Consider the following 23828-nt stretch of genomic DNA (forward strand, 5'->3'; position numbering starts at 1 on the left):
CTGAAGAGCTATTCATGTTCTGGGAAGATGGGGTTGCTGTTTGTCCTGAGTTGGATGCTAAACATTTATCTTCCAGGTTAAGTCTCCCCCTCATTCCCCTATATCCCCCCAAAAGAAGCTAGAAGGTTTAAGCAACTGCCACAAGAGGGCTCCCTCCACCTCTTTCCTGGCATCCTAAAATAGAGGACTGAGGGACAGAAGGGACGAGGTCATCCTCTTCTCCAAGATATTCAGGGGTCAAAAGACCCCCAGTGGCCTGCCATCCAGCTAAAGTCCTCTCCATTATCATTATCTTATGAGAGGCTGTAGCTCTATAAGGTATCTATTAGCACACAAATAAAACACTTGAGAAAGGCGCTCCAAACTTATCAGTAACCTTGGTCACCAAGCAGGACTTTGAGGAGCCTAGAAGGAGGAAAGCAACATCTGATTTTGAGGGTTAAGTGGGTAGTGTTCAAGGCTTATGGGGTTGATAAAGGGATGTCTGGTTGGAGTAGTTTAAGAGTTTCATAAGGGCAGAAGTCCTGATCCTTGAGGGTCATGGCTTATTTTAATAACAGGAAAGGGGCTGAAAAGAAAAACTGGCAGAGGAGGCAGCAGCAAGGTAACTGAATATAAATGATATACTTCACACTGGTACTTGGGACTCTCAAACTTATTACATGCCTAAATCCTGTCCCTTTCCCACAACATCAGTGTGGAAAGACCTCTGACTTCAAAGCTTAAGAAAGTGGTAAGAGTGAGGAAGGTCCTGCCTGGCTCAGGCAGACCTCACCCACCAAAGGAAGGGTAGATCCGTTGCTTTCTTTGCCTGGAACCAGACAGCAGTAGCAGGAAAGGAACAGAATAGTGGTGGGAGTAGGACAGGAGGACTGAGGCTTGTCTTTTCCCTCAAGACATTTGTGGAATCTCTGGATGAGGCTTAGCATCCTGACAATGGGGAAACACACACCTGAAGTAGAGGTGACGCAGGGCCATCAGTTGTGAGGAGGATTAAGTTCATTACACTACCTGGACCTTTACCCTTCATGCTTACTCACTGCCAAAGTCCCAAACTAGATGGGTGAAGGGGACTCCAATCTATGGATGAGGAGACCCTGTTCCAACTAGAAACACCTGATGCACAGGGCTGGGGAGATCTGAGAGTGGAGGCAGTGTGGGGCACTCCAAGCTCAGGGTCCTCTAGCCACTGAAGTCCCTAACGTCTACCAACAGGTGATAAATATGGCTAAATTCAGGGTTAAACCCTTTAGAACTAGAGGAGCAAAGACATGATGCCCTCACGCTCTGGTGCCCAATTCATTTTGGCTCCCCTCTGGGGTATGACGGGAAGTAGTAAGCAGTGTGGAGATGAGCCTAAGTTCCTCAACGACCTCACTAGCCACGAGTCACATGTACTCTTTACCCCTCTGCTGAGAGAAGGAGCAGTCTAGAGAGAGGGACCAGAGACAGAACTACCCTCACCGTTAAACCACTGTCCCATGGCTGCTGCACACCAAGGATGAAGGTCTGCTCCAAAGCTGCATAAAACAAGTTTAATTTCCAACCAGGGTCACAGTCATCGCGTATCCCACATATTGAGCAAGGAGAGAGAAGGTGAGTTACTAAACATGTACAGTCTACATTCCAGAAGAGGAAAAAAGAAGAGAAAAACCAGTTCAGAACTGCAGTTACCACTATAACACCACAAACGCGGGGGGCGTGGGGAGAGGAGGAATCCCCAGGGAGAAGAAAGGCTGGAACAAAGGAAAGCATAAAATTAAACCTACCCGAGGAGACTAGGGGAGGGAGTAGGCAGAAATGGAACCAAACACCCAATCCCCAAAAAAGCTTTTAGGTGAATGGGAATGTAGAAGGGGCCACCCCTGCCAAGGACCTAGCAGCCAGGGATACTACCAAGACCACTTACTGCCCCCTGCTGGACAGATCCTTGAGCAGCACCAAGGCCACCTCCACGGCTACTTCCTAATACCCTCAGCCCCATTGGTCCCTGGAGCCCCCAAAACGAGGTGGGGGTTGGCCTAAAATAAGGAAAACCTATTTGGGACCGGCATTAACTAGGGAGAGTTAGAGAAGGAATGAAGCTGAAGAGGCAAAGTCCTCCCCAACCACAAGGATACAGAGTCGGGAATCCTAAGTAGGAAAGAAACAAAGGAGAGACAAACGGGCAACAGCAGTGAATGAGTTGAGAAGGCAAAGGAAAAAGTTCAGGGAGGGAGAGGCAACAGGAGCAGGAGCAAAAAAATCTGAGGAAATAGAGACAGAGGCAAGGAAAAAGTGTGGAGGAAAGCATTTGTGGGGTCAGGGGAGTGAATACATGTTAAAATGAAATAGAAGCTCCAGCACCTCCCTCCCCCTGCCACCAAACACAAACACACAAACACACACACACACACACACACACACACACACACACACACACACGGAAAGGCCTAGAGAGCAAAAGACCTGCACACACCCACTGCATCTTGGGTAAGTAACACATCACTAAGGAACTGGCACTAAGGGAGACACCCCTGGAACCTCTCTTTCACAGTTCAGTCTGGGGTGGGGTGGGGGGTACTGATCTGCCTGTTGTAGACAGGGTTAGCAGGAAGCCTGGCCCCATAGGATGGGGCTTGGGACAGCCCTTCTGGGAAGGGGGTCCCTCAGTTATGCTTTGGGGGCCCTGGGCCCCGACCTTAGCAGAAAGGTTATGGGCGGCCATCTTGGAGCTCAGGGCACAGCCAGCACACACAGGAGCCCATAGAAAAGGCACGGCTTCACAGAAACCGCAGAAGTCAGGACCCAGGCCAAGATCTCAGGGACAAGAGCCCCCTGTAGACAGAGAGATGTAGTAGCAGCAGCTTCTGAACAACTTCTTATCAATGGGGGGAGGACCCTGAAGACCACTGCATCCCACCAGCACCAACAACCACTACAGAATTCTATTTCCTACACTGTAAGCATAGATCCATTTAGGGGAAGTAGGTGAAGAGGGCAAGGGAAAGATATTGGGATGGAGGAGGGAAAGACAGCAGGATGGTCTGAGGGTCTGGAAACAGAATAGGAAATTTTCATTCTTCAGCACATCCTGGACTAGAAAGAGAGAACTAGAGAAAAGGGGGACTGATGCTGAGGTCTGCTATGTCACACCCACTCCCTTGCTCCCCATTAAACCACCCAGCCAGCCCTGGTCAGGCCAGGAGGACTACTAGGGTGAGGAAACTTCTGACAAAGGACAGATGAACCACCCAGCCCCCAAGACCAGAAGACAAGGGGGAGGGGGCATGGGAAGGCAGGAATAGGACTGATCTGAACCTCACCTTCTAATAACAAGAGGATGAAGATGGAAAACCTGAGGCCCTCCCCTCAGTGCCCTGGGTCCCAAACACACCCTTGGTCTTGCTATCCCCACCCCACCACCCCCTCAAGCTCCTGAGGAACAGATCTAAGGATGAGGGGGAGGATCAATTGAACACTCTGGGCTGATTAAGACTGAGTGGGTTCCTCTCTCTTCCCCACTAACAAGGCAGGGCAGAATGGCATCTCCTTGGGAACACTCCTCTAGAGATAAATGCCACCCTCCTGCCCTAAGTAGAATGGAAAGAGGGGTACAGGGAAAATGGTGGAAAATCCATCACCTGTCCTATCATCCAGGAAAACCTACCTGCAGAGAGGAGAAGAACCAGTGCAAGACTGGGGCAGCCTTCCCTCTACCTTCAACCCTTTATCTCACCACCATGAGAGGGGCAGATGATAGGCTAGAGTGGGCAGTGTCCTGGCTGCAAGCCCTGAGCTGCACTCCACCCCCTCCACCCTTCTCCCTGGCCCCCACATATATATCTCTCTATACATGTATATACACACGCACACACGCACGCACACACAGAGAGGCCCGTGCAATTTCCATGTAGAACAGGGAGAAGGTGGGGAAGGAAAGGAAGACAGGGAGGAGAGGGGCCTGTGAGGAGAGGGAAGGGACTTAGATGCCAAGAGCACAGCAACCAGAGCCAAACAAAGCAAACGGAGAGAATACCCAACCCCACCTCCCAAACTCCAGAGGATTGTAGGGGGGCAGGGGGAGGGCTACCCCATGAAACCATAACAACTTTGTTTTTGTTTTAAATCTGGTAAATTGGAATGATTCATCATCAAGACAGCAACTGGGGACTGGTATGGACAGGGGAGAGGAGGCGAGGCAGGGGAGGCAAGGCTCTTGTTGGGCATGCGGACATGATACCCGGGCCCTGGCCACAATGGCAATGGGAAGAAAGGGCTGGGGCTGGGGCAGGGAGATAGTAGATGTGTCAGGGGTGGGTAGGGCGGTCAGACAGGGCTGCCTGGCTCTCACTTCTTGTTTTTGAGCTGATTGGCCAGCCAGTCCAGGCCTTCGTACAGCCCGTCCCCACTGGTGGCACAGGTGGCTTGAATGTACCAGTTGCGGTGACGCAGGGAATGCAGGCCCAACTTGTCTGTAATCTCGGCAGCGTTCATAGCATTAGGCAAATCCTGGAACACAAGGGAGAGACAAAAAAAGGAGCCTCAGGATCTTTCAAAGGCTTCTAGCGCACCCATCTACCAAAAAGATGTGCACCAGCACCCTCTCCTCCTCCTTCACTGGAGGAACCCAGAATAAGATCCTAAGGAACTGCTTTGGATCTAGTCATCCTAGAACCTCCTATCCAAGGCTCTAAAGGTCATTCCACTGGCGAGCTGGATACCAAACGCATGGCTAGTAGGGAAGTGGAAGGTGATTCAAGCTGGGCAAAGAATCAGGTCTGTCAGACTGTAGAAGTGAGGGCAGTTCCACTAAAGTGGACAACAGGAAAGATGAAAGAGGGTTTGAGGTGATGTATCTACCACAGCAATGCCTGAGGACAGAAATGTTGCTAATTAAAGCTGCGGTGGGGGACAGGAAGAGGAGCATAAACAAGCCAACTAATCATATTTCCCACACTTCCAAAATTGAGAGCACAGTCATGGGGCTTCCCATACAATAAGCACCAAGGCCCCATGGTATCCACGGCCAGGTCACCCTCTCTTAAATCCAGGGGTAGGGAGAAGTCTCACCTGTTTGTTTGCAAAGACAAGGAGCACAGCATCCCGGAGCTCATCCTCTGCCAACATCCTCATCAGCTCCTCCCGGGCCTCATTTACTCGCTCCCGATCATTGCTGTCGACCACAAATATCAACCCTAGGGAGGCAGAGCACGGGCTACACAGAGATGACAGATGAACTCCCCTCCCCCAGCACCAAAGACAATACCCTCCTCATACCCTCCCTTTCCTCCTTTTCTCCCACCTCTAGGAGCTGCAGCAGGGCAAGGGTTGGCTGCCCATAACCAAGAATGACAGCCACACTCTGCTCACACCCAACCAACCCAGGCCAGTCCCCAGCCAATTTATATGCCATACCTTGGGTGTTCTGGAAGTAGTGTCTCCAGAGAGGCCGAATCTTGTCCTGGCCACCCACATCCCAAACTGTGAAGCTGATGTTCTTGTACTCCACTGTCTCCACGTTGAACCCTTTGGAAAAAACAATGGCCACTTGGCCTCAAACACTAGGTCTGCAAAGGATGCCCCACTGGGTTTGTTTCTGTTTCCCTCAGCTGTGGCCAAGATTCTATCCAGGGAAAGCAAACTAAGGCTTCCTCAGACCTGGTGTTCCTGACTTAGTAGCCTAAATGCCAAAAAGAAAATCTAAGAGAAGGGGAAGAGGATGAGGAGAACATCAGAGGTTCACAATCATGTGGGTAACGTGAGCCAATCTTCCCCACTCATTCTCTCTGTCTTTGACTCTCCCTCCTGCAAAGAAATGACTCAGCCCCACTCTTGTACCTTGGCCACTTGAGTCTGAGAGGCAGAGTGAAGAAAAAGAAGTGAGCTATAGTCCTGGAGCCCCAAATGCAGAATCAGCTGACAATGATGATCTCGAGCCCTATCTACAAGGCAAAGATTCTCTCTCCCACAGGCAGGTCTTAACCAGGATCAGGGCCACCAAGGATCTAAACTGAAGCAATTCCAGGCCTCTGGCAGGAACATCAAAGCCCTTCACCTGCTTTCCAAACAACACAAAGAACAAACCAGCTCAGTGCCTGAGGGCAACTGTTGAGTGCCAGGCTGCGGAAGTTCCCGCATCAGAGAGGGCCAGGGTAGGTGGGCAAACGACAGCCCCAGCACCTGCTAGTAATCTAAATAACCATCCTTTCTTGAACCCCACAAATTGCAGGGACTTGTCTGGTGGCCAGGTGGGGGATCTAGGAATAGGCCCCCTGCCCAGCTCAGCTGTCAGCATGAAAGCCTGTATCCAAGCTGTGCCCTTACCAATGGTGGGGATGGTCGTGACGATCTCCCCCAGTTTCAGCTTATACAGGATGGTGGTCTTTCCTGCGGCATCCAGGCCCACCATCAGGATGCGCATCTCCTTCTTCCCAATCAGGCTCTTGAGAAGGTTTCCAAAGATATTACCCATGATCACGGTGGCTGCTTTCTGAGGACAGTAGGGCCCAAGTGAGGGCAGTGGCAGTCTGGTTTTGGCCTGGTCCCTGGTATGGAGGACTTGATCCTAGGCAAAGAAATGTAAACTCACTACCATCATCTGCTTGTCAGGATTTCATGTAAACTGGATTTGTCAAAGTCATGGCTAGAATTCATTCATGACAAACTAAAAGCCTGGGGCAACTATGAAGATCAAGGCCCACTCAGATACATTCTGAACCTTTGGGAGCAGAGACAAAGCAGTGAACACTAACGACCCTGCTCTGCCAGTAATCTACTCATGTGACTTCAGCCAAGTTATTTCATCTGTCCATATCTGCACCTGTAACTGGAGGGGGCTGAACTAGATGATTTCTAAAGTCCCTTTGGTTCTGACATTCTACACTATACCCCAAGGCACTGCAAGATCATTAATGCCCCTCCCTCCCCCAACCTTACCCTGAGACTTCTGGAAAGGGTGGGAGAGGGAGTGGAATGAGGAGTGGCTCTTTGTGACTCCTGACAAGGTTCAGGCTTGCCAGGTTCCCAAGGTTTATGCTCAAGAGAGTCGGCTTCCTCCCTTTCTATATTTCTGCAATTTCACCTTCCTTCCACACACCAAAATTAATGAGGAAGAAATAAGAAAGCAGCACTCCTGAAAGAGGCTGATCCTTTCCACTTTGTAAAATGCTGGCTGCGAAAGTCGTGTTTTGTGCATACAACAGTGTGCTAAGAGTTGGGAGGTGGGGTGGGGAGACTCTACCCCTCATTCCTCAGCCAGGTAAATCCCAGGCTTGCTGTGGCCCATCCAAGGACAGCTGCTCCACGTGGTCACTCACAATAAGGCAGTCACCTCATCCCCTGCCTCTTACCTAAGCCCCTTCAGTCTATTCTCCACATAGCAGCCAGACTGATTTTAAACCCCAAATCAGGTCATGTTGTTCCTCTGTTCAAAACCCTCTCTTGGCTTCATATCTCCCTTTCAGGAAAACTCAGAGCCATACCATGGCCTACGAGGTCCTGCATCGTCTGCATTCTCCCTGCTTCTCTCATCAGATTTCCTACTACTCTCCCCTCCTTTGCTTACTCCACTTCAATTCCTCAACACTTTCCTGCCTCAAACCTTTTATACTTGCTATTCCCTCTCTGCCTGGAATTCTCCCCTCCCAGATAACCTTCATGGATTACTCCCTCACTTCCTTCAGGTGTCTGTTCGAATGTCACCTTATCAAAGAGACCTTCCATAACCACCGATAACACACACACACACACACACCACCACCACCCCCGACTCTCTACCCTTTTAATCCCATTTTACTTTTCTTCTTAGCATTTATCACCATCTGACACATTACATATTTGTTTCTTGCTGTATTGTTTTTCTCCTCCTACTATAATGTCAGCTCCTTATCTATTTTATTCACTGCTGTGTTCCCAGTACCTTGAAGAGTGCCTGGCACAGCAGTCGAATAACTGAACTGACTCCCAGGGTCTCTACAGACCTCACTATAGCTCCCTCACACTGCAAGCTTATGTTTGGTACATAGTAGGCACTTAACAAATACCTGCTGAAGAAATGAAAGGAGCACTAAGAGCCACTGGGAAGGTACAAAATGCCTACCTGCCCACCTCACCCATTACCCTCAACAGACAGAACCATAGAGTCATTCGTTCCCTCTCTTCTTCCCTCCCTTCTCTATGGCAGAGGATAGGCACAGAAATGTGTCTTTGAAACAACAATGAAATGGGGGTTCAGAATCATCCGTGCCAGCCAGTTCTCTGTGCCTGCGGGAGACGTGTGTCAGTGGGCAGCTTATTCAGCAATATCCATATGCCAGCTGCTGGCATCCTCTATAGAGTCTGGGAACCAGAGACACATACACACCCCAAACCCAGCAGGAGAAGGAACAGGTCAAGACAGACTGCACCCAAACCCAAGAATGTGAAAGGTGGATGGGGAGGAATCCTATTTACAAGCTAAAGCATGGGGGTTTGGTGGGAGTTTACTGGTTTTTTCAAAAACTATTCCAGATTTGCTTGTTTTTTTCCTACTCTCCTCAGTTTGCAGCAAATTCCAGACTAGTACAAAGAGCCAGATCAACAGCCCCTGGAGACCAAAGTACTAGTTTGTCCAAAAAACAGAAACAATGAGTGCTTAAGGAGTGTTTCATCTTCAAAGGCCTCCCCAGACATCCACTAATGAGCCAGGCGTGGTGCTCCCGGTAGGTTCCTCAGATGAGCCCTGCCCTTGACCCAAAGGGCTCACACCCCAGGGAGAGGACCTGGCGCACCCTTAGGGCTCAACTTCAGCCAAGTCGCCCACTAGCCATCCTCTCTGCCCATCCTGCCACAACCCACCCAGGCAGACAGATTCCGGAGGATCCCTGAGGCAGGAGGGAACACCTGCCTAGCTAGTAAGATCAGATCCCATCAACCTTGGCAATCTGTGGTAGTCAGACTTCTGGTTCTGCCACCATCACCTCCAGAAATTCATACTTTCCCCAAGTCTTCCTAGTCTTTATCATGTCTCCTGATTAGGTGTCCTCTCCTTCAGCTCCAGATACTTTGCTTTAAAACTTAGGTCATGGGCTTTGGTCTAGATTCTGAACTGAATTTATACCACACATTTATCTTGCTTTCCTTCATGACTGGAACTATTGCTGACTAAACGATTACAACCCTGAGTACAGCAGTGGCTGAAAAATATCCCTTGCCCCAGAACATGCATACATTGTCCTTTGGTTTGCTTCTTTGCTAAGCTATCATGCTAAAGTCTTGGTTCAAAAGCTGATCCCATTGTTACACTCATTTCTATTTCCTGGCATGCTGCATCAAGGCCCCTGAATTATCTCAAACACTCATGTTGCACTTACTACCTTGTGGAGCCTTTTGCTTTCTTATAAGTCTGTAACATTTACTGTCTCTCCACTTAACTGTGTATTCTCCATGGGCAAGGACTATGCCTTCTATTTATTTTGGATCTGTCCTCACCCCCAGTGCCAAGCCCACTGTAGGAGTTCAATCAAGCACACTGGCTGATTTAAGCCTCATCTGAGGATGTCCTTATATCATTTCTTCTGTCCTAGCAGTACTTGGTATCTCTGTGTAATGCACAGATGGTTGCTTAGATATCCTGTCAATTCTTGGCCATTTTCCACACATATCTAACCCAAGACTGGTTTGGGAACACCATGAAAAGACTAGAAGACTAAAATTGGTGGAATTTTCTCTCGCCATTTAATGCGCAATGTTGCTGATGGTAAGTAACGAAATATCCAAGTGGTTACCGTGGGTCCCCTAGGGCAGCCCAGGGCCTTGAAATAAATGGACATTATGACTCCTTTTTAATATAATCAGGATGAGCATTGATTGACTCAGATAAATATCTCAAAGGGCATGTTGGCTTTCTCTGTCCCTGTCTATTACCAGAGAGCACGTTGCCCCTACCACCAGGACGGTGGCAACTTTCAGCTTTGTGCCATGAACAGAAATCTTTGGCTATATAGCTAATTCTCACTTTCACCATAATGCATTCCTAGAAAAAGCTCTGGGAAGCAGAAGGGCAAACAAACAAACCAACCCTGGCTTGTTTCCCTACATACTGTATAGCCTACAGTTACTCTCTTTCACCACAGATGTCACTCCTGTGTCGGACAGGGCAAAATGCCAGGGTTCCATGGGCTGGTGGAAAACAGGAATCAGCAGTTAAAACTGAAGGTGTGAGGGGCTGGCCCCGTGGCCGAGTGGTTAAGTTCGCACGCTCCGCTGCAGGCGGCCCAGTGTTTCGTTAGTTCGAATCCTGGGCGCGGACATGGCACTGCTCATCAGACCACGCTGAGGCAGCGTCCCACATGCCACAACTAGAAGAACCCACAACGAAGAATACACAACTATGTACCGGGGGGCTTTGGGGAGAAAAAGGAAAAAATAAAATCTTTAAAAAAAAAAAAAAACTGAAGGTGTGGCTCAAGATGAAAAATGGAATACAGTAATATCTCTATTAACAAAGAGGTTATCTCAACATTCTATTTTACAGTCAGAAACTTTGTTATCAGTGACAAAAATAACAGGAACGCTAAAAATGTTCCAGTACAATATGTGTGGGACACTGCAGGAGTTCAATCAAGCGCATTGGCTGATTTAAGCTTCATGTGAAGATGTCCTGAGGACCACTTACTGCCTCCAACCCCACCCTCCCACACGCACCTCCCAGCAGAGGCTGATATTGCTGTAACTGACTGCTCAGCCATCCTGGGTTGTATGTGTTGCAGGAACATGCCTTACTCTCCAGGTGATTCTGAGAGTCACAGCTCAGTCCGCCACACACACTGTCTCCCTCTGACTCCACTGGCTGTGTGTCCTGAGACACTACTGAGGGGACTCCTGATCTGGCACCACCTCTTCCTCTTCACACCGCGTGGGTCCAGGGAAAGGAAGACCAGAGTCTTCCCAAACAGTCTGCTGCCAGACAGGGTGCACTAAAAGCACCTTTGTTCCCAGATAACTTTCCAATTGAGATATCACTAATAGAGACACTATTTTCAGCACAGCCAATGAAGCAGACCAATAAAATTTAAGGAAACAAAAGCAGGGTCTGCCTGTATTTAGTTTCCTTAGTGCAGTTGTCTTGTGACCCCTGTAAAGTTTCCAAGTTTTTGTCTCAGGAGTACTGTAATCAGCACACAAGAACTCCTAGATTAGTATCTCAATGACTCCTATTGGACTCAAAGATTTCCCAAGCCAAGAAACAGCTTCTAATGTCAGCTTCCATCCATTCATTAAACATTTGAGAACACTGAACGAAGGATACAGAGAGGAGGAGTTTCTGCCTTTATGAAACTCAGTCAATGGGAGAGAAAGACTAGGAAACAGAGGACTACAAAACAGCATGAGGATAAGAGTGCCCTAAGCACACAGTATTATGGGGATAGAAAGCTGGAGCCGTTAATCAAGACTTGGGGGTGAAGGATGATTTCCAGAAATGATTCTCAGGTCGCACCTGATCTAACTCCTGAAGGAAGAATGGGAAGTAACCAGACAATAAAGAGGCAATAGGGAAGAAGGAACAGCATGTGCAAAGGCATAAGGATTTGAGTTAGGGACAGCATGCTTTACTAGCCAAAGCCAGGCGAAACTGGAAGGAAGTTTATTTGGATGCAACATGGTGGGAAAAAGAAGTGATGAGGCTGGAGAGATAAGCAGGGGCTGGATCATGAAAGTTTTCAAAGGCCACACTGAGTAACATGACCTGACGTGTGCCTTAGAAAGACCATTATGGCAGCAGTTTAGGGAATAAATTAAGAGGAGGAAAGACTGGAGGCTGAGAGACCACTTGGGAGGTACAGTAATACAGATGAGAAATCAAAAGTTCTTAACCAGAGGCAGCAGTAGAGAGGACAGATTTGAAACATCAGAATAGTAGAATCCCAAGATTTAATGATTGATTAAATGTAGGAAGGAAGAGTAGAAGACTCAAATATGATCCCCAGGTTCCTGGCCTGGGTGATTCAGTGGTTCTTCTTTAGACAGGAAATACAAGAGGAACAGATCTGAGAGTGAAGATATTTGTCTTTAGATTAAATACTGATTTTGAGGTGCTAAGGTATGAAGCTCAAGAGAAAACTCTACACTGGGTATTTGGGAATCATCTGCACAGGTAGTAACTGAAGTCCTAAGAGGAACCAAGATGATCCAAGATGGCAGCAGTTGCCGGCTGCCTGCCCAAACAGCCACTCTTTCCTTTCTTTCTTCTACAGAACCCCTAATTTGTTCAGATGGCAGGGTATGAGATACCCTTCCCCAGCCTTAGGGTATGAAAACTGATCAGCCTAAGGGATGTGGGCATTCCATTTCCCTGGCCAGTGACTGAGTCACAAATGGTCATGTACTAATTCTAGCCAATAAGATGTGGGGAATGTCTGCTGGGAGCATATGGGAAAGTTTTCCTCAATCTTTAAAAAAGATATGGGAATATTCTCTTGTCTAGCCTTTGGATACTGGTGTAGAAAGATGAGATGCTGGAGTACTCTTGAGATCATGAAGAGACAGACAGAAGAACTCTAGGATGTCAGAGCAGAAAAATGGAGAAAACTTGGGTCCTTAATAATACTGTCAAACTGGCAGAGTAAAAAAAACCAAAGTGTTCTATCCCTAGATCTTGGGGTGGGGTGTGTGTGTGTGGTAAAACATACATAACATAAAATTTACCATTTCCACCATTTTTAAGTGTACAGCTCAGTGGTATGAAGTACATTCACACTGTTGTGCAACCATCACCACCATCCATTTCTAGAACTCTTTCATCTTTCCAAACTGAAACTCTGTACCTATTAAACAATAACTCCCATTCCCTCTTAGCTCCAGCCCCTGGTAACCACCATTCTACTTTCTTTTTTTATGAATTTGACTATTCTAGGTACCTCATATAAGTAGAATCATACAATATTTGTCCTTTGGTGTCTGGCTTATTTCACCTGGACTTCTTGTTACTGCCTTAATAAATCCTTATTGTTTGAGCCACAAGTGTGTTTTCTATCTTTTGCAACTGATACATCCTAACTGATATATCTAGGGAGAGTGTGTATAGTGGGACAGGAGAAAAGGCCAAAGGCAGAAACCTGGGGCACATCAACATTGAAAGCAGTGGGCAAAAAAGGCCAGAAAAGAGAGTAAGAAGCAACCAGAGACAGGGACTGGCCCAGTGACATAGCGGTTAAGTTCGCATGCTCTACTTCGGTGGCCCAGGGTTTGCCAGTTTGGACCCCAGGCGCAGACCTATGCACGGTTAGTCAAGCCATGCTGTGGCAGACATCCCACATATAAAGTAGTGGAAGATGGGCACAGATGTTAGCTCAGGGCCAGTCTTCTGGAAGCAACCAGAGGCGTAGAAAGGAAATCAAGAGAATAAGACACTATAGACACCAATGAGGAAAGAATATTAAAAAAGGAAGGAGGGGGCCAGCCGGGTGACTTAGTGGTTAAGTTTGTGTGCTCCGCTTTGGTGGCCCAGGGTTTGCAGGTTCGGATCCTGGGCGTGGACCTATACACTGCTCATCAAGCCATGCTGTTGTGGCATCCCACCTACAAAATAAAATAGAGGAAGGTTTCCACAGTGGTTAGCTCAGGGCCAATCTTCCTCACCAAAAAAATTCAATTCAATTCAATTTTAAAAAACTTTACAAAGGAGGGGCCGGCCCAATGGTGCAGCACTTAAGTTCCCACATTCCGCTTTGGCAGCCTGGGATTCGCCAGTTCAGATCCTGGGTGCAGACCTATGTACCACTTATCAAGCCATGCTGTGGCAGGTATCCCATATATAAAGTGGAGGAAGGTGGGCATGGATGCTAGCTCAGGGCCAATCTTCCTCAGCAAAAAAAGAGGACTGGCAGCAGATATTAGCTCAGGGCTAATCTTCCTCAAAAAAAAAAAAAATTTAAAAAAGGAAGGAGGGAGGCCAGCCCCATTGCATAGTGGTTAAGTTTGGCACTCCGCTTCAGCAGCCTGGGTTCATGGGTTTGGATCCCGGGTGCAGACCTATGCCATTCATCAGCCATGCAATGGTGGCATCCCACATATAAAGTGCAGTAAGACTGGCACAGGTGTTAGCACAGGGCTAATCTTCTTCAGCAAGAAAAAAAAAAAAAGGAAGGAGGGTCAAAGGCTTTTGAAAGGCCTGAAAGATACCCATTGAACTTAGCTATTAGGCAATCAATGATGGCCTTGTTATAAATTAAAACATACCTAACTAAAATTAGACTCCACTTAACTCAATTAGCAGTGTTTAGGCCCAGACCAGAATCCTTTTGCCAGTTTCCTTTCGAGTCTGAGAAGACAACTCTAGTAGAGGATAATCTGAAGGAGGCCACATTATCAAGCAAAGAAGGATCTTAAACTGTCCTGACCAAAACCCAAAGACCTGGGAAGGGTGTGGCTTTTCCCAAAGACAACCCTCAGCAAATGAGTCAGAACAGAGCATCAGATCTGTTTTAGAATACATAGGCCTAGCCAGATAAAACAGTGACCAGATAAAAACTAGACTCATTTGTTTCTTTGGAACGTTCTGTGGCACTGCCCTCTAACCAAAGATTTCAGCTTCCCCTATTCTTAGAATCTGACCAGCTTACCACTGTTTCCACTCCTGACATTTGATGCTCCAATGCCCACATCTATAGCCTTGGATATCTACAACACTATACTTTCCCAATTACAAAATCACTGAAATTCCATCAGTAGTCAGCCTAAAACCCTAACAAACCTTTGCCCAAATCTAGTCCCACTGAACAGGTCAAGATAGAGCTGCCAGTGAACAGATGAAACAGGAAGCCATGATTTGGACAAAGCCAACCATCATAGAGCAGCTAAGGATACAGAAGACAGCAAACTGCCTACCTTAGGGAATAAGAGCCATCTGTGATCCCTCAGTACCTCAAACACACTTCTACCCTAGGACTTACCACAGTGTTTTATTCACTTTTATCTGTTTCTCCTTGCAGAGCTGGAACTTCCCAAATTATGTGCCTTTAATGTATTGCAGGTCAGTTGGAGATACTGATCCCATTAGTACTGGATAGCTAGGCAGGGCTTAGGGTGGCTAGAGCCCTTGGGCCAATCATCTCATGTTACAAGCAGCTACGTCTGTGTCACTGTTACCATTTTCTGTGTATGCCACAATGGGAAAAAGTGTGGGAGTACTTCACTAGACTATGAGCCCCTCGCCAGCAAGAACCATGCCTTATTCATGCTTCATGTCCCCAGCATCCAGTACCATGACAGCTCTGCGGCTAGTCATCGACACTGCTGTTGTTGAGGAGCACAGTTCTACTGATGGTGGCAAAACATTTATGAGGTTGAGGAGGACAGCGTTCTGGAGGCGATCTCTCATCCTTTTCCTGTATCTGACAAACTGGAGAAGTGGCATCCATGTGCTCAGAGCCCTAGGGTTCCTTGACTGGGATTCAGAAGCTGCTTGGGGGAAGGGGAGAACCATATGAGAGGGTCTAATTATGCTCCCCGACTCTCTACCACCATCAGAGAAGCTTCATTTTCATCCATTTTATGTATTAGACTTCAAGCAGGATTTTACGTAAGGTACGGTTTGATTGTTTTAAAAAGAACAGGGGGTAAAAAACACTGAAACAGAAAGCAAATGTTCTCCTGCATCCTAAATCATCTTGAAGTTTAAACATTCATGCTTGACCCTCTGGTACATAAGCTCATAAAGGAAGCGTTATGCCAGGTTCTCACCAGTAATGGGAGAGCTAAAAGGTACCATGACATCTGCCACACTCAGTCATCTCACCTTTTTCCAGGACTATGGTGATAATAGTAGATCCCTGAAATCTCGAGCCATTTCCTTTCTGGTCCATACAGTGCAGCAGATCCTTTGCAGAAGTTCATGACAAAGCTCTAGCATGTTCATGGAATCCCTACCTCAGTTCTTTCCCAGACTACAACACCAAGCCTTCAAAAATGTGTGGAACTCTTTCCACAGAACGCTCTCCATGTCTTTTCATTGTCAAAAAGCTTTATTAGCACCCTACCTATATTTGCAACAGATGTTGGAAAAGGTATAGTAGATAGAATTCACAGATATCACAACTCTGGACCCTAGTACAGTATATTCCGAAACATACTCAGAGGCAGACATTTAAAGGAGATATAACTAAACGAAAAGAGTGGCCCAGGAAATGGAGGATGCTGAAATATTGATTGAGACCAAAATAAGAGGACCCAGGAATCCAGATCCCCAACCTAGGTCAATCAGGGTGCTCCTTTATAGAAGAGGCAACCGCTACCTCAGAGTCATGCTGACTTTTTTTAACATGAACACTATTCTTGAGCCCCCACATCCTCACCCTACATCCAAGTTGACGGTTCAGGGCCCCTGCCTTGCACCAGCTTCACCTCCCACTCAGGCAGCAGGAGCCGCCTCTGTGAGGCTGATGCTGAAAAAAGATTTCACTGCTCATAAGCCTACGACCAGCACAGAAAGTCATGGTAACAATCATCCCTCTGCACAGGCGCTTCAGGCGGCAAGTTGTTCTTTTGTAAACCTCCTCTCCTTTAAGGCAGCCCTGAGTACTCATATTATTATTATGATAATGATAATGATTATTAATAGCAGCTAACATTTATTTGGGGCTTACTATGTGCTTTGTACAATACTAAGTGCTTTGCATGTATTATCTCATTTAATTCTCATGCCAACACTACGAAGTAGGTACTTTTTTTTTTTGAGGAAGATTAGCCCTTAGCTAACATCTGCTGCCAGTCCTCCTCTTTTTGCCAAGGAAGACTGGCCCTGAGCTAACATTCGTACCCATCCTCCTCTACTTTATATGTGGGACGTTTGCCACAGCACGACTTGACAAACAGTACATAGGTCCACGCCCAGGATCCGAACCACCAAACCCCAGGCTGCCGAAGCAGAACGTGCAAACTTAACCACTGCGCCACCAGGCTGACCCCTATGTACTATTATCATCACACTTTTTACAGATGAGGAAAATGAAGCTAAGAGAGGACAAGTAATGTCACCAAAATCATACAACTAGTAATTAGCAAAGGCAGAATTTGAACCCAATTTTGTCTGATTCCAAGGTCCACACTCTTAATTACTAAACCATTTTGCCTCTAAATTCACCTGCAACAAAAATGAAGAGAGCCAAACACAGTGACATGCTTTGAGTCCTGGGCCTCTGGGCATCCATTTCTAAGGGTATATGGGAAGCAGATTCCACAACGTCCCTCAGTTATTTACTCAGCTTTAACAAACCTGGTCTTACAGAAGTTCCTCCTTCTAACCAACAAGTCCCACCCACTGTCCTCTGAGTCCATTTCCTCTTATTAGGACTCCAGTGGAAAAGAGAGTGGCAGAGATGAACAAACACAAAATGACCCTTCCTGCACTTAAGACTCCACTTCCACTCTTTCCAGCCTGCTCTCTGCTGTCCTTTATACTTGCATTTAGTTTAATAAGAGCAGCCGCCATTCATCGGCACCACTTCTGTGCCAGGCACCATATACAAACAGTGGCTCCCTCCTCCATAACCTCCAGGATCCCAATTTGCAGACAACACTTTGAAGGACTTAGGTCTAATGGAGAGACTTCTTTGCCCACAGTGGGAAAGCAGGAGATCAGGGATGTCAGATAAATAATGACTCTGTTCTAGTAATTCTCTCTGGGTCTTGGTTTCCATCATCCAGGCCTTGTTTTGTGCCTCTCAGGAAAGTGGACAGACCAAGACTTCTGAATTACAAAGGCCCTTAGCCTTTGTACCCTCACTTAGCTATCTCCAGGCACTGTCCCTGACAGCCAACCTTTCTCTTTCTCTTAAGCTTTAGTCAGAAAGCTTGTTGAGTTCTATCCATTCACACCGTGTATTCATCACAAGCGCCTACTGTGTGCATGGGCATTATGGGAGACAAGAGATGAGATCCAATTCCTACACTCAAAAAGCTTCATCTCTTTGGAAGAGCAAGACACGTGCATAAAAATTTTGACTATGCGAGGTAATAATTCTATGCTGGGAGGCAGGACGCAAGTGAATACAGTCATGTGCCACCTAACATTTTGATCAATGATGGACATTTATGACAATGATCCCATAAGATTAGTAACATATAGCCTAGCTGGGTAGTAGGCTATATCATCTGGGTTTGTGTGAGTACACTCTATGATGTTTGCACAATGACAAAATTGCCTAACCAAGCATTTCTCAGAACATTAAGCCACGCATGACTGTATGTGATACATGGGGGCCCTTCCCAGCCAAATCCAAGGTCAGTGATTCATTCTATGAAAAAAAATGAACTCAATAGATCAGCTTCTTTCTTAAGCTTTTACAGACATGTTATTTAAACTCGGGTCTAATGTGCAATGACCAATTCACTGCCTCACTGCAGTCATAGCAAGTGGAGACACTTACCCCAACAACAAACTCAAGACAAAATGGCAGCAAAGATTGTCACCACCTGACTAGGGACAGGGAAGGAAATAAGTAAAGACTGGATTCTGTCTTCTTGTATTGACTCAAGCAATCAGACTCCTGCAGCAGATCTTGCACCAATAAAACTTTCATGCCCTAGACCAGGGGCGACTCAATCCAACAGCAGCAGAGACAGGCTTTAAGTTACACTTCTCCCTCACCCGGATGACCTCACTACTTCTTCTCACTCCCAACCACATACCACACTCCTCCAGGCCTGGCCAAAGGGAGGCCGGCAGTAATACAACCCAGAAGGAAGGGAACTCCCCAAAGAGAGGAGCTACCACTTTGCTAATCAAGTGACCCGTTTTAACAAGGAACTCCACCTCCCCCTCCTTCCCTCAAACAGTGGTGTAAGCAATGGCTCCATTTTCTGTTCCGGGAATCCTGGTACTTCCTAAAGAAAGAAAGCGGATTGGAAGACACAAACTCAGAGCCAGCGGCAAGATGCTCCCTCCTCCTGTAAGACCGCCCCCGCCTAGCCTGGGGGAGGAAGGCACCACCTCTCTTCTCCAAGCAAGATCAGATCCCCTCCCCCGCCTCCTGCCTCCTCTCCTGCCGCTCCCCACCTGCTGCCCTTTTCCCAACGTGCGGCTCCTAAGACCCGAAAGCACAACCTCCACCAGAATACTGCCCTTGGGGTGCCCCACTAGCCTCCCCTGTCCTCTAATCCCTAAACCCCCTACGCACCCCTACCCCACGAGGGGGGAGGAGGTGTCACCACAGCAAGGCTTCTCTCTGGTCTCCTATTACTAACGTGGAAACAGAGAGGGGGTAGGAAAAAGCGGCATTTTCTAGCCCTTTAACTGGAAAAGGATACAAAACAGCCATCGCCGCCCCCGCATCACCTCTCCCTGGACTGCTTTCTTCCCCTTCAACCCCGACCCCTCAAAAGCCCACCTCCTGCAGGCGAGGGGAACCTAACTGCAGTCCAGGTCGCCCCCTTGCGCGAGGCGGAGGACAAATCCGTGTGTGCCCCTCACCCCCACCCCCACCCCCACCCCAGCTCCGCGTCCTTCAAATGCGGGGGCAGGGGTGAGGCTGGCCCCGCGCCCCCTCTCGGAGCTCTTGGGTGGGAAGGACCACACCGCCCCATGCCGGGCAGTGCCGGGCGTTGTAGGGGGGGGCTCTATCTCCTCAGCCCCCACCCTGAGCCTCTCCTCTACTGGGACCCGCCTTCCTTCCCCAGCCCCTCACCTGTTCCTGCTCCCGACTCCGCCGCTGCGGCCGCCGCCTCCGTTACCGCAGGTTCCGCTCGGCTCTAGCTCCGCTCCCTCCGGCTCTCCCAGCCGATTTCGGCGCGGCTGCTCCCCCGGCCCCGCTCCCCGGCTCCCTCCTTCCTTCCCTCCACCTAGCACCGGAAGCCGCGACAGCGACAGGAGCTGTGCGGCTCACCCCCACCCGCAGACCGGGATACTTCCCACCTCCCCGATCGCGCGAGAGCTGCGCTCAGCGAGCAGCGGTTCTCGCGAGATCCATCACCATGGCAGCGGCTGCAGCAGAAGCCGCGCGGTGTTGGAGCTGAAGTCCGGGCGGGGGCCGATGTGGGGGCTGGAGGCTGCGGGCGGCGGAGGCGGGAGCCGGGGAATGAGCATGAGACAGTGGGGACTGAGGTGAGAATCCCAAGCTCCAGGGCCATGCCTGGAATTTAAGGAGTGGGGCTGCATGCTGGCCACACTGGAGACTGGGGTTGGGCTGAGAGGCCCGGGGACTCTTTGAGCAAAGCCGGGAGCCGGGTATAGTGAACAGTCCTTTCTGTGGCCCGCCTTACTCCTCCAGACCTCATCTTTGTTTCTTAACCAGGGCTGGCTGCATCCCCCTGAGAGCCATCGCTACACCAGTGTTGCTGCTCACTACTCCTAACCTAAAACTAGGTTACTCAGGAGTCTGAACCGAGAGATCCTTTCCCGTAAGGAAGAGGAGAGAGGTGAATTTGAGAGACTGAAGGAAACAACTGGACTGTAGGCCTGTTAGGAAGTTGGAACGTGAAAAACAAATGGTTGGAACCTAATATTCAGAGGTGTGGTTTGAGAAAGTGTTCCAAGATGATTATGAATTTTAGTATCCCAAGGAAAGTGAGAGACTTTGCACCCACGTTTCTCTATTCCTACCCTCCCCAACTTCCCTCACACTCATTTCTGCACCTGATCTAGACATGCAAAGCTGCCTTGGAACAGTCATGGCTGTGATAGAAGGGCACTAGTAATGCTAAGAACAGAAGAAGGTTCTTTTTTATTTTATTTTTTTAAAGATTTTATTTTTCCTTTTTCTCCCCAAAGCCCCCCGGTTCATAGTTGTATATTTTTAGTTGTGGATCCTTCTAGTTCTGGCATGTGGGACGCCACCTCAACATGGCTTGATGAATGGTGCCATGTCTGCACCCAGGATGCGAACTGGCGAAACCCTGGGCCCCCGAAGCAGAGCCCGCAAACTTAACCACTTGGCCACAGGGCCTGCCCCCAGAAGAAGGTTCTTTAAGTGCCCTCTCTCCTCATTTACAGTAGTATAAGGGAACATATGGCTCTTCCCTAAGATGTAAGCCAAAATTGTTGCTTTTCTGGATTTTTTGCCTTGTTTCTTGTCTCCTTCCGAGAAGAACTATGCTGGTAGATGGCCACGCTATGTCTACCCCTTGTCCCTATCAATCCCTGGTGTATGTATTCACCAGTCTCTTCTTCTTATCCCAGTCTGTTTTCTCTCTTATTTTAACCTGGAGAATAACATGACCCTAGAATGTGAAACCAAGAGGACCCTAATTTAAGATGGTGAAGGATAAGATGGATAATAAGGAACATGTTTATAACAAACTGAGTTGTATCTGTCCTTGGCCATTGCCATTAAGGGCCTTTGCCCTGCTAAACTCAGTATGTTAAATGGCAGAAGACTTCTTCACTGTTATTACAGACTCCTAGAGTGGGCCCTGTGATACCTCACATGATTACTTTACTCTTTCCATTTCTTTCCTAGGAATTTTCTAGGAATACCCCACCAGTTTATGCCTCCATGCTAACCCCCAAAATTATGCTTTACAGCCCCCTTCCCTAAAGGGGAATGCCCCGTCCACACCAGCATGCCTCGTGGGACTCTAACAGGAGGCGGAAACTGTCCGTGTTCCTGCCCAAGACTTCATATCCTCTCGAGGTTGGATCCCAGTTGTGACAGAAGGACAGATGTGGTGACAGCCTAATATGGTTAGCAGCAAGTACCATGGCATTTGAGTCAGCATTGACGAATGGGACTGCAGAATCTCCCAGCCCTTCTGTCCTTGACCCCTCTGGAGTCTGGAGAGGAAAGTATCGATTGCAGCATCACTGGGTGCTTCCCATGGAGCCAGCAGGAGCACAGATAAGAAGGGTCCTGCCCACTGGCAAGTAGCCAGCCACTGCCACTCCCCAGCTTCCCAGCCACTTGAAAGGCTAAGGGAGAAGTGCTCATCCAGAGTTGAAGGAGGCCAAAAGGACTTACAGTTCATCAGCCTTTCCCCCTTCCTCTGGCAGCCACTGGAGCTAAGCGAAAGCTGAAATTGTAGCTACCCGCTCTGTGGGTTGCACACTCCCACTCCTGTCACTGACCCCAGGCCTGGGCCTGAGCCCAGCGCGTGTGCCGAGAGCAGGGGTGGGGAGGGGGGTGTTGGCCTTGCTGACAAAATCCATTTGGAATTTCTGAAGGTTGTGGTTTGGGGCTTAAGTTTGCCACAGAGTGTGTCTGATGAAAGAAGAGAGAAAGCTAGAAAGAGAGAGGGAGCCAAAGAGAGTACAGAGGAAGGAAACAGGAAAAAGCTGAAATATTCTTGCTGTGACTCCATTGCAGATTCTCCTCCCTCTTCCTGAGTGTGAGAAATTCCCATTCTGGATATTCCTTATCATAATTCTGTCTCATATCCTATGTCCATTCTAGCTGCATGCCCTCTCTCCTCCATTCCCCATACATACACTAGGCTCAGTCAGTGCCTGAAGGTATCTCCCTGGCTCCATCCAATTTCCAAACACAGAATTCTCAACGCTTAAGTGGAAATTCAGTACATAAAACTTTGCCATAAAATAATACCCTAACTCAACACACTCCTCAAAATGCCCTTGCTACCATGGTGCTACCTTCATTTCACCTGATTTTGGGGGTAATTTGGGTTGCAGATATATCTATTGCCTAGAGGAGTGGAGAGAACTCTTCTACATTCCCTGGGCAAGGAGATGACCTGCTAGAATCAGCATCTTGCAACCCCATAAGTATTCAGTTATTTGTAAAGTTCTAAATGTGGGATGCATATCCCTTTTCCAAATTGAAAGATAACGGTTTGTTTTCAAAGATTTTGAGCTAGGAATAGAAAGATTGGAATAAAAGAAATTCTACTTTCTCTAGTTATGGGTATCTCCTAAAAGATAACAGAATTACTTTACTAAGATTAAATGCAGAAGAGCTCTGAATAAGAAAGGACAAAATATATATGCAAATAATTCAGTGGTATAGCATGCTGGTTTTGCTGCTTTCCAGAGCAAAAAACTCCAATTTTTTTGTTTTTGTTTTTGTTTTTTTTGGAGGAAGATTAGCCCTCAGCTAACTACTGCCAGTCCTCCTCTTTTTGCTGAGGAAGCCTGGCTCTGAGCTAACATCCGTGCCCATCTTCCTCTAGTTTATACGTGGGACGCCTACCACAGCATGGCTGCCAAACAGTGCCATGTCCGCACCCGGGATCCGAACCAGCGAACCCCCGGCCGCCGAGAAGCGGAACGTGCGAACTTAACCGCTGCGCCACCGGGCCGGCCCCCAAAAAACTCCAATTTTGAGCATAGAATTCCCTTTTATATGTTTCCCATTAGTCTAGTGTCTACCTCCCAAGTTTTCTGGTTTGAAGCCAGAGAGAAAAGTACCAGTTCTTTTGGGTCCAACTTCGATGTTGAGATAATTTTAGGACTTGAAAACCCCAGAACAGAGGTGACCTCATGATGTAGGGCAGGAGTCAACAAACTACAGCCAGAGGACCAAATCTGATCCTGCAGTCTGTTTTTGTGAATTAAGTTGTATTGGACACAGCCACGCCCATTCATTTATGTATGTTCTACGACTACTTTTGATGTACAAGAGCAGAGTTGAGTAATTATGGCAGAGTTGAGTAGTTGCGACAAAGCCCTCAAACCTAATATATTCACTATCAAGCCATTTACAGGAAAATAAAAAAATGCTGACCCTTGTTCTAGGGCAGTGACCCAGGCAAAATCTGGAGTTGAGGCACATAGAGAGTAAATGGGGCCTGTGTCTGGATCTCTAGCCCTTCTCACCTAGAAGTCTCCCCTGGTTTTTTGCATTAAAAGTTGCCAACTAAGTCACTGAGGACCATTTCAAATCCTTTGGGGAACCAGGCGGGATATACATAAATAAAGTCAT

At 47.8% G+C, this 23828-nt stretch overlaps 1 protein-coding gene and 1 long non-coding RNA gene across 2 annotated transcripts; one reads left to right on the plus strand and one right to left on the minus strand.

The window, feature by feature from the left end:
* Nucleotides 1-1521: 1521 nt before the first annotated feature.
* Nucleotides 1522-19962, minus strand: ARF3 (ADP ribosylation factor 3). The gene is made up of 5 exons (XM_001504136.6): nt 19644-19962; nt 6307-6547; nt 5398-5508; nt 5053-5177; nt 1522-4491 (listed from the first exon to the last, which is right to left on the minus strand). The coding sequence occupies exons 2-5, from the start codon at nt 6452-6454 to the stop codon at nt 4330-4332; spliced, it is 546 nt and encodes a 181-aa protein (XP_001504186.1). The 5' UTR covers nt 6455-6547; nt 19644-19962; the 3' UTR covers nt 1522-4329.
* On the plus strand, nt 19898-23770 carry LOC106783335 (uncharacterized). The gene is made up of 3 exons (XR_001381066.3): nt 19898-20059; nt 20250-20466; nt 21479-23770. It is a non-coding gene; the product is annotated as an uncharacterized lncRNA (long non-coding RNA).
* Nucleotides 23771-23828: the final 58 nt, after the last annotated feature.

Source organism: Equus caballus, chromosome 6 (genome assembly GCF_041296265.1).
Source record: "Equus caballus isolate H_3958 breed thoroughbred chromosome 6, TB-T2T, whole genome shotgun sequence".
NCBI classification, from domain to species: Eukaryota; Metazoa; Chordata; class Mammalia; order Perissodactyla; family Equidae; genus Equus; species Equus caballus.

Coding starts and splice junctions, on each gene's coding strand:
- ARF3 (XM_001504136.6), bottom strand. CDS start 6,454: ATGGGTAATATCTTTGGAAACCTTCTCAAGAGCCTGATTGGGAAGAAG. Junction 5,178..5,397: donor CTACTTCCAGAACACCCAAG/GTATGGCATATA, acceptor CTGCCTCCCTAG/GGTTGATATTTGTGGTCGAC. Junction 4,492..5,052: donor TTGTCTTTGCAAACAAACAG/GTGAGACTTCTC, acceptor CTTGTGTTCCAG/GATTTGCCTAATGCTATGAA.